General features: G+C 40.9%; 1 protein-coding gene across 1 annotated transcript in view; it reads right to left on the bottom strand.

Moving 5' to 3' along the window:
* LOC124020646 (phosphoribosyl pyrophosphate synthase-associated protein 2-like) overlaps positions 1-12,155 on the bottom strand; it is a 40,178-nt gene that overhangs the window by 15,729 nt on the left and 12,294 nt on the right. The window contains exons 2-4 of the mRNA XM_046335887.1: positions 7,997-8,157; positions 7,737-7,789; positions 2,185-2,251 (exon numbers count right to left, since the gene is read on the bottom strand). Of these exons, the coding sequence (XP_046191843.1) occupies positions 2,185-2,251; positions 7,737-7,789; positions 7,997-8,079 (203 nt within the window). The 5' untranslated portion in view covers positions 8,080-8,157. The remainder of the gene's footprint in view (positions 1-2,184; positions 2,252-7,736; positions 7,790-7,996; positions 8,158-12,155) is intronic.

Below are 12,155 nucleotides of genomic sequence, written 5' to 3'. Positions count from 1 at the left end.
AGAGAGAGAGAGAGAGATATACACCATGATGGTAGTGTTCACATCCCTGGAGAGAGAGAGAGAGAGAGAGAGAGAGAGAGAGAGAGAGAGAGAGAGAGAGAGAGAGAGAGAGAGAGAGAGATACACCATGATGGTAGTGATCACATCCCTGGAGACAGAGAGATATATACTCCATGATGGTAGTGATCACATCCCTGGAGACAGAGAGAGATATACACCATGATGGTAGTGTTCACATCCCTGGAGACAGAGAGAGTTATACACCATGATCAACAACTCCATGATGGTAGTGTTCACATCCCTGGAGACAGAGAGAGATACACCATGATGGTAGTGATCACATCCCTGGAGAGAGATAGAGAGAGATATACACCATGATGGTAGTGATCACATCCCTGGAAACAGAGAGAGATATACACCATGATGGTAGTGTTCACATCCCTGGAGAGAGATAGAGAGAGAGAGATATACACCATGATGGTAGTGATCACATCCCTGGAGAGAGATAGAGAGAGAGAGATATACACCATGATGGTAGTGATCACATCCCTGGAGAGAGATAGAGAGAGATATACACCATGATGGTAGTGATCACATCCCTGGAGACAGAGAGAGATATACACCATGATGGTAGTGTTCACATCCCTAGAGACAGAGATAGATATACCCCATGATGGTAGTGTTCACATCCCTGGAGACAGAGAGAGAGAGATATACACCATGATGGTAGTGTTCACATCCCTGGAGACAGGGAGAGAGAGAGAGAGAGAGAGAGAGAGAGAGAGAGAGAGAGAGAGAGAGAGAGAGAGAGAGAGAGAGAGAGAGATATATACACCATGATGGTAGTGTTCACATCCCTGGAGAGAGAGAGAAGATATACACCATGTTGGTAGTGTTCACATCCCTGGAGAGAGAGAGAGAGAGAGAGAGAGAGAGAGAGAGAGAGAGAGAGAGAGAGAGAGAGAGAGAGAGAGAGAGAGAGAGATATACACCATGATGGTAGTGTTCACATCCCTGGAGAGAGAGAGAGAGAGAGAGAGAGAGAGAGAGAGAGATATACACCATGATGGTAGTGTTCACATCCCTGGAGAGAGAGAGAGGGAGAGAGAGAGAGAGAGAGAGAGAGAGAGAGAGAGAGAGAGAGAGAGAGAGAGAGAGAGAGAGATACACCATGATGGTAGTGATCACATCCCTGGAGACAGAGAGATATATACACCATGATGGTAGTGTTCACATCCCTGGAGACAGAGAGAGAGAGATATACACCATGATGGTAGTGTTCACATCCCTGGAGACAGAGAGAGATATACACCATGATGGTAGTGTTCACATCCCTGGAGACAGAGAGAGAGATACACCATGATGGTAGTGTTCACGTCCCTGGAGAGAGATAGAGAGATATACACCATGATGGTAGTGTTCACATCCCTGGAGACAGAGAGAGATATACACCATGATCAAAAACTCCATGATGGTAGTGTTCACATCCCTGAAGAGAGAGAGAGAGATATACACCATGATGGTAGTGATCACATCCCTGAAGAGAGAGAGAGAGAGATACACCATGATAAGTCGCTCTGGATAAGAGCGTCTGCTAAATGACTTAAATGTAAATGTAAATGTGTTCACATCCCTGAAGAGAGAGAGAGAGAGAGAGAGAGAGAGAGAGAGAGAGAGAGAGAGAGAGAGAGAGAGAGAGAGAGAGAGAGAGAGATACTCCATAATGGTAGTGATCACATCCCTGGAGAGGGATGTTGGATAGAAAGTTTTATAGAGATGGCTCTGTTATAGCCAGTAGTGTGTTTGATAGAGAGGTTTGAGTGCTCTGTTATAGCCAGTAGTGTGTTTGATAGATAGTTTGATAGAGAGGTTTGAGTGCTCTGTTATAGCCAGTAGTGTGGGTGTTTTGATAGAGAGGTTTGAGGGCTCTGTTGTATCCAGTAGTCTGGGTCTGTGTGATAGTGTGTTTGGTAGAGACGTTCGAGGGCTCTGTTATAGCCAGCAGTCTGGGTCTGTGTGATAGAGTGTTCAATAGAGAGGTTCGATGGCTCTGTTATAGCCAGCAGTGTGGGTCTGTGTGATAGAGTGTTTGATAGAGAGGTTCGAGGGCTCTGTTATAGCCAGTAGTCTGGGTCTGTGTGATAGAGTGTTTGATAGAGAGGTTTGAGGGCTCTGTGTTCGTACTTAGACACTGTCTGGATGATGAAGACATCTTTGCCTCGAACCGACTCCTGGATCTGCACACGCGTTTCTACACAAAGAGAGAGAGAGAGGGTGAGAGGGGGGAGGGGGAGAGAGAGAGAGAAAGAGAGAGAGAGAGCAAGAGAGGATGAGAGGGGGAGGGGGAGAGAGAGAGAGAGAAAGAGAGAGAGAGGGAGAGAGAGAGGGAGAGACAGAGAGAGAAACAGAGACAGAGAGACAGAGAGACAGGGAGACAGAGGCAGAGAGAGAGAGAGAGAGAGAGGGAGAGACAGAGAGACATAGAGAGAGAAAGAGAGAGAGAGACACAGAGAGAGACACAGAGAGAGAGAGAGAGAGAGAGAGAGAGACAGAGAGAGAGACAGAGAGAGACAGAGAGAGAGAGAGAGAGACAGAGAGAGAAACAGAGAGAGAAACAGAGAGAGAGAGAGAGAGAGACAGAGGGGGTGAGAGGAAGAATTTGAACATAAACTTTTTTATTTTTTAATCTAAATGTGTTTTGTTTAACAGAATTGCTTGTTAAATGACGAGCCTAGTTTGGGAAGTGTCAAAGCCCTTGAGCCCAGCAATGGCAGGAGAGTCACACAGCCTCCCCCCACCCAAATGGAGAGGCCTTTGGAGACCCCTCCCTCTGTGCAGAGGTCATTAAAATACAGTACCCCTTATAAAATGACAAGGAGAGAGTACAAAAATAAGCTCCTTGTGGACAATCAAGAAACACGTTTTAGTGACTGTTCCCGTTGGTAAGCAACTTCCACTTCCACACAGACCCCTGGTACAGTGTTATATTAACCAGACCATCCCCTGGTACAGTGTTATATTAACCAGACCATCCCCTGGTACAGTGCTATATTAACCAGACCATCCCCTGGTACAGTGATATATTAACCAGACCATCCCCTGGCACAGTGTTATATTAAAACACTACCCCTCTGTTCATGGTTAGCAGATGGTATTGGTCACATGGTTAGCAGATGTTAATGGTCACATGGTTAGCAGATGTTATTGGTCACATGGTTAGCAGATGTTATTGGTCACATGGTTAGCAGATGTTATTGGTCACATGGTTAGCAGATGTTATTGGTCACATGATTAGCAGATGTTATTGGTCACATGTTATTCACATACACATGGTTAGCAGATGTTATTGGTCACATGGTTAGCAGATGTTATTGGTCACATACAGATGTTATTGGTCACATGGTTAGCAGATGTTATTGGTCACATGGTTAGCAGATGTTATTGGTCACATGGTTAGCAGATGTTATTGGTCACATGGTTAGCAGATGTTATTGGTCACATGGTTAGCAGATGTTATTGGTCACATACACATGGTTAGCAGATGTTATTGGTCACATGGTGAGCAGATGTTATTGGTCACATGGTTATCAGATGTTATTGGTCACATGGTTATCAGATGTTAATGGTCACATGGTTAGCAGATGTTAATGGTCACATGGTTAGCAGATGTTATTGGTCACATGGTTAGCAGATGTTAATGGTCACATGGTTATCAGATGTTATTGGTCACATGGTTAGCAGATGTTATTGGTCACATGGTTAGCAGATGTTATTGGTCACATGGTTATCAGATGTTATTGGTCACATGGTTATCAGATGTCATTGTGAGTGTAGTGAAATTCTTGTGCTTCTAGATCCGACAGTGCATCAGTATCTAACAGGTAATATCTAAGCTATTCCACGTAGTGCTGGTCATATTCCTGGTCGTATTCCTGGTTGTATTCCTGGTCGTAGTGCTGGTAGTAGTGCTGGTCATAGTGCTGGTAGTAGTGCTGGTAGTAGTGCTGGTCGTATTCCTGGTTATAGTGCTGGTAGTGGTGCTGGTTGTATTCCTGGTCGTAGTGCTGGTCATAGTGCTGGTAGTAGTGCTGGTCATAGTGCTGGTAGTAGTGCTGGTCATAGTGCTGGTACTAGTGCTGGTAGTAGTGCTGGTCATAGTGCTGGTCGTAGTGCTGGTCATAGTGCTGGTAGTAGTGCTGGTCGTAGTGCTGGTCGTAGTGCTGGTCATAGTGCTGGTAGTAGTGCTGGTCATAGTGCTGGTCGTAGTGCTGGTCATAGTGCTGGTAGTAGTGCTGGTAGTAGTGCTGGTCATAGTGCTGGTAGTAGTGCTGGTCATAGTGCTGGTCATTGTGCTGGTAGTAGTGCTGGTAGTAGTGCTGGTAGTAGTGCTGGTCATAGTGCTGGTCATAGTGCTGGTCGTAGTGCTGGTCATAGTGCTGGTCGTAGTGCTGGTCTTAGTGCTGGTAGTAGTGCTGGTAGTAGTGCTGGTCATAGTGCTGGTAGTAGTGCTGGTCATAGTGCTGGTCGTAGTGCTGGTCGTAGTGCTGGTCGTAGTGCTGGTAGTAGTGCTGGTCATAGTGCTGGTAGTAGTGCTGGTCGTAGTGCTGGTCATAGTGCTGGTAGTAGTGCTGGTCATAGTGCTGGTCATAGTGCTGGTCGTAGTGCTGGTCATAGTGCTGGTAGTAGTGCTGGTCATAGTGCTGGTCGTAGTGCTGGTCGTAGTGCTGGTAGTAGTGCTGGTCATAGTGCTGGTCGTAGTGCTGGTCATAGTGCTGGTAGTAGTGCTGGTCATAGTGCTGGTAGTAGTGCTGGTCATAGTGCTGGTAGTAGTGCTGGTCATAGTGCTGGTAGTAGTGCTGGTCATAGTGCTGGTAGTAGTGCTGGTAGTAGTGCTGGTCATAGTGCTGGTAGTAGTGCTGGTCATAGTGCTGGTAGTGGTGCTGGTTGTATTCCTGGTCGTGGTGATGGTCATAGTGCTGGTAGTAGTTTTGGTCGTATTCCTGGTCGTCGTGCTGGTCGTAGTGATGGTCGTATTCCTGGTCGTAGTGCTGGTCGTATTCCTGGTCGTAATCCTGGTCGTAGTGCTGGTCGTATTCCTGGTCGTAGTGCTGGTCGTATTCCTGGTCGTCGTGCTGGTCGTATTCCTGTTTGTAGTGCTGGTCTTATTCCTGGTCGTATTCCTGGTCGTGGTGCTGGTCGTATTCCTGGTCATAGTGCTGGTCGTATTCCTGGTCGTAGTGCTGGTCGTATTCCTGGTCGTATTCCTGGTCGTAGTGCTGGTTGTATTCCTGGTCGTATTCCTGGTCGTAGTGCTGGTCTTATTCCTGGTCGTATTCCTGGTCGTAGTGCTGGTTGTATTCCTGGTTTTAGTGATGGTCGTATTCCTGGTGGTATTCCTGGTGGTATTCCTGGTGGTATTCCTGGTCGTATTCCTGGTCATATTCCTGGTCGTATTCCTGGTCGTAGTGTTGGTCGTATTCCTGGTCGTATTCCTGGTCGTAGTGCTGGTCGTAGTGCGGGTCGTATTCCTGTTTGTAGTGCTGGTCGTAGTGCTGGTCGTATTCTTGTTTGTAGTGCTGGACTTATTCCTGGTCGTAGTGATGGTCGTATTCCTGGTCGTAGTGCTGGACTTATTCCTGGTCGTAGTGCTGGTCGTATTCCTGTTTGTAGTGCTGGACTTATTCCTGGTCGTAGTGCTGGTTGTATTCCTGTTTGTAGTGCTGGTCTTATTCCTGGTCGTAGTGCTGGTTGTATTCCTGTTTGTAGTGCTGGTCTTCCTCCTGGTCGTAGTGCTGGTTGTATTCCTGGTCGTAGTGCTGGTCGTATTCCTGGGCGTAGTGCGGGTCGTATTCCTGTTTGTAGTGCTGGTCGTAGTGCTGGTCGTATTCTTGTTTGTAGTGCTGGACTTATTCCTGGTCGTAGTGATGGTCGTATTCCTGGTCGTAGTGCTGGACTTATTCCTGGTCGTAGTGCTGGTCGTATTCCTGTTTGTAGTGCTGGACTTATTCCTGGTCGTAGTTCTGGTCGTATTCCTGTTTGTCGTGCTGGTCTTATTCCTGGTCGTAGTGCTGGTTGTATTCCTGTTTGTCGTGCTGGTCTTATTCCTGGTCGTAGTGCTGGTCGTATTCCTGGTCGTAATGCTGGTTATGCTGGTAAATTGACATCTCTCTGATATCCAATAGCTCTTCCCGGTTGTATGTGATAAAACTTCGATAAAACTTTTAAGGACGAGAAGCAAAGCTGCCATCTCTATCAGTACCATCTCTATCAGTGCCATCTCTATCAGTGCCATCTCTATTAATGCCATCTCTATCAGTACCATCTCTATCAGTGCCATGTCTATCAGTACCATCTCTATCAGTACCATCTCTATCAGTACCATCTCTATCAGTACCATCTCTATCAGTACCATCTCTATCAGTACCATCTCTATCGGTGCCATCTCTATCAGTACCATCTCTATCAGTACCATCTCTATCAGTACCATCTCTATCAGTACCATCTCTATCAGTGCCATGTCTATCAGTACCATCTCTATCAGTACCATCTCTATCAGTACCATCTCTATCAGTACCATCTCTATCGGTGCCATCTCTATCAGTACCATCTCTATCAGTACCATCTCTATCAGTACCATCTCTATCAGTACCATCTCTATCAGTACCATCTCTATTAGTGCCATCTCCATTAGTACCATCTCTATCAGTACCATCTCTATCAGTACCATCTCTATCAGTACCATCTCTATCAGTGCCATCTCTATCAGTACCATCTCTATCAGTACCATCTCTATCAGTACCATCTCTATCAGTGCCATCTCTATCAGTGCCATGTCTATCAGTGCCATCTCTATTAGTGCCATCTCCATCAGTGCCATCTCTATCAGTACCATCCTAAGAGGTGGTGGGGGGGTGTTAAGTGAAGGGGTGGAAACTCAGGATACTAGACAACGAGGATATCAACCTGGACACGTCTGTAACATTATCAACCCAATCAGATCAAAATCAAATACATGTTTTAATTTGTCACGTGCTGAATTCAACAGCACATGTGAAATGCTTACTTTCACATAATCATAGAGATAGCTCAGCAAGATAATCTCTCTCTTGAGAAAGATACCCTCCACCCCGAGCAGGTCAGACCAGACCTCTTCATTGTATAACCCCACAGACGAGCCACCCCCAGCGGAGAGTCAACCTCCCAGCACGGACTACTACTCCCTCATTGAAATGAAGGATACATTCACCCAGCTGGAGGTAAGGCAGGTGGAGCTGGAACACTCCAGTCTGCACAGACCCAAACAACAGTCCAGCACAACAACACCCCCTGAAGGGGATGGAGGAGAGGGTGGGGGGAATGGAGGAGAGGGAGAGGGGGATGGAGGAGAGGGAGAGGGGGATGGAGGAGAGGGAGAGGGAAATGGAGGAGAGGGTGAGGGGGATGGAGGAGAGGGTGAGGGGGATGGAGGAGAGGGTGAGGGGAATGGAGGAGAGGGTGAGGGGGATGGAGGAGAGGGAGAGGGGAATGGAGGAGAGGGAGAGGGGGATGGAGGATTGGGAGGGCGCGATGGTGCTGAGGGAGAGGGGGATGGAGGAGAGGATCAGACTGTTGGAGGAGAGGGTAATGGAGGAGAGTGTAATGGGGGAGAGGGTAATGGGGAAGAGGGTAATGAAGAAGAGGGTAATGGCGTGTGACAGAGAGGTCTGAAGGTCAGAAGTCAGTGGTCAGAGTCTCACCTCTGTTGTCTTCCTGGTACACCTGAACCTTCCCAAGCTCCACCCCCAGACGCCTGCACACGGGAGACATAGCCAATGAAAACAGAGCACAGGGAGAGCTGACCAATGAAAAGCCAGCGTGTGTGTGTGTGTGTGTGTGTGTGTGTGTGTGTGTGTGTGTGTGTGTGTGTGTGTGTGTGTGTGTGTGTGTGTGTGTGTGTGTGTGTGTGTGTGTGTGTGTGTGTGTGTGTGTGTGCGTGCGTGTGCGTGTGTGTACTGACTCTCCTATCCTCTTGCTGATCTCCCTGGAGGAGGGGTGTGAGTTGGCGCTGAAGATGACCAGGCCTCCCTCGGTGTGGTTCATAACCGGGGGGGACTGGCCACTCTGCTCCCCAGCCTCAGACGGCCTATCCCTGGGCACCCACGCTGCACTCAGCCCTTCCTACAGCGGAACCAGGGACCCCACACACACAATCAATCACAACAGTTAATCAATCAATCCACTCATAATCTGGAACAGTGTTACTACCAACATAACACATCATAACACATCATAACACATCATAACACATCATAACATAACACATCATAACACATCATAACACATCATAACACATCATAACACATACATCATAACATCACAACACATCATAATACATCATCATAACACATCATAACACATAACATCATAACACATCATAACATAATACATCATAACATAACACATCATAACACATCAATACACATCATAACACATCATAATACATCATAACATAACACATCACAACACATCATAACACATCATAACACATCATAATACATCATAACATCACAACACATCACAATAATACACATCATAACACATCATAACACATCATAATACATCAAACACATCATAACATCATAATACATCACAACACATCATAACACATCATAACATAATACATCACAACACATCATAACACATCATAACACATCATAATACATCATAACATAACACATCACAACACATCATAACACATCATAACACATCATAACATAACACATCATAACACATCATAATACATCATAACATAATACATCACAACACATCATAACACATCATAACATAACACATCATAACACATCATAACACATCATAACACATCATAACATAACACATCATAACACATCACATCATAACACATCATAACACATCATAACACATCATAACACATCATAACACATCATAATACATCATAACATAACACATCACAACACATCATAACACATCATAACACATCATAATACATCATAACATAACACATCACAACACATCATAACACATCATAACACATCATAACATAACACATCATAACACATCATAATACATCATAACACATCATAACACATCATAATACATCATAACACATCATAACACATCATAACACATCATAACATAATACATCACAACACATCATAACACATCATAACATAATACATCACAACACATCATAACACATCATAACACATCATAATACATCATAACATAACACATCACAACACATCATAACACATCATAACACATCATAACACATCATAACACATCATAACATAACACATCACAACATCATAACACATCATAACACATCATAACACATCATAACACATCATAACACATCATAACACATAATACATCATAACACATAACACATCATAACATAATACATCATAACACATCATAACATCATAACATAATACATCACAACACATCATAACACATCATAACACATCACAACACATCATAACACATCATAACACATCATAACATAACACATCATAACACAACATAACACATCATAACATAACACATCACAACACATCATAACACATCATAATACATCATAACACATCATAACACATCATAACACATCATAACACATCATAATACATCATAACACATCATAACACATCATAACACATCATAACATAATACATCACAACACATCATAACACATCATAACATAATACATCATAACACATCATAACACATCATAATACATCATAACATAACATCATAACACATCATAACACATCATAACACATCATAACACATCATAACACATCATAACACATCATAATACATCATAACATAACACATCACAACACATCATAATACATCATAACACATCATAATACATCATAACATAACACATCACAACACATCATAACACATCATAACACATCATAATACATCATAACATAACACATCACAACACATCATAACACATCATAACACATCATAACACATCATAACACATCATAATACATCATAACATAACACATCACAACACATCATAACACATCATAACACATCATAACATAATACATCACAACACATCATAATACATCATAACATAACACATCACAACACATCATAATACATCATAATACATCACAACACATCATAACACATCATAACACATCATAACATAATACATCACAACACATCATAATACATCATAACACATCATAACACATCATAACACATCATAACACATCATAACATAATACATCATAACACATCATAACATAATCATAACACATCATAACATAATACATCATAACACATCATAACATAACACATCATAACACATCATAACATAATACATCATAACACATCATAACATAATACATCATAACATAATACATCATAACACATCATAACATAATACATCATAACACATCATAACATAATACATCATAACACATCATAACATAATACATCATAACACATCATAACATAACACATCATAACACATCATAACATAATACATCATAACACATCATAACACATCATAACACATCATAATACATCATAACACATCATAACACATCATAACACATCATAATACATCATAACACATCATAACATAATACATCATAAAACATCATAACACATCATAACACATCATAACACATCATAACATAATACATCACAACACATCATAACATAATACATCATAACACATCATAACACATCATAACATAATCATAACATAATACATCATAACACATCACAACACATCATAACACATCATAATACATCATAACATAATACATCATAACATAATACATCATAACACATCACATCATAACACATCATAACACATCATAACATAATACATCATAACATCATAACATAATACATCATAACACATCATAACACATCATAACACATCATAACACATCATAACACATCATAACACATCATAATACATCAAACACATCATAACATAACATAATACATCATAACATAATACATCATAACACATCATAACACATCATAATACATCATAACACATCATAACACATCATAATACATCATAACATAATACATCATAACACATCATAACACATCATAATACATCAAACACATCATAACATAATACATCATAAAACATCATAACACATCATAACACATCATAACACATCATAACATAATACATCATCATAACATAATACATCATAACATAATACATCATAACACATCATAACACATCATAACATAACACATCATAACATAATACATCATAACACATCATATACATCATAATACATCATAACATAATACATCATAACATAATACATCATAACACATCATAACACATCATAACACATCATAACACATCATAACATAATACATCATAACACATCATAACATAATACATCATAACACATCATAACATAACACATCATAACACATCATAACATAACACATCATAACACATCATAACATAATACATCATAACACATCATAACACATCATAACACATCATAATACATCATAACATAATACATCATAACACATCATAACACATCATAACACATCATAACATAATACATCATAACACATCATAACACATCATAACATAATACATCATAACATAATACATCATAACACATCATAACACATCATAACACATCATAACATAATACATCATAACATAATACATCATAACACATCATAACACATCATAACACAACATAACACATCATAACACATCATCATAACATCATAATACATCATCATAATACATCATAACATAATACATCATAACATAATACATCATAACACATCATAACACATCATAACATCATAACATAATACATCATAACACATCATAACATAATACATCATAATACATCATAACACATCATAATACATCATAACACATCATAACATAATACATCATAACACATCATAATACATCATAACACATCATAACATAACACATCATAACATAATACATCATAACATAATACATCATAACACATCAAAACACATCATAACACATCATAACACATCATAACATAATACATCATAACATAATACATCATAACATAACACATCATAATACATCATAATACATCATAACATAACATAATACATCATAACAC

Source organism: Oncorhynchus gorbuscha, unplaced genomic scaffold, assembly GCF_021184085.1.
Source record: "Oncorhynchus gorbuscha isolate QuinsamMale2020 ecotype Even-year unplaced genomic scaffold, OgorEven_v1.0 Un_scaffold_872, whole genome shotgun sequence".
Lineage (NCBI taxonomy): Eukaryota > Metazoa > Chordata > Actinopteri > Salmoniformes > Salmonidae > Oncorhynchus > Oncorhynchus gorbuscha.
Note: the sequence above shows the minus strand (reverse complement) of the source record. Positions and strands in the feature narration are given on the sequence as shown.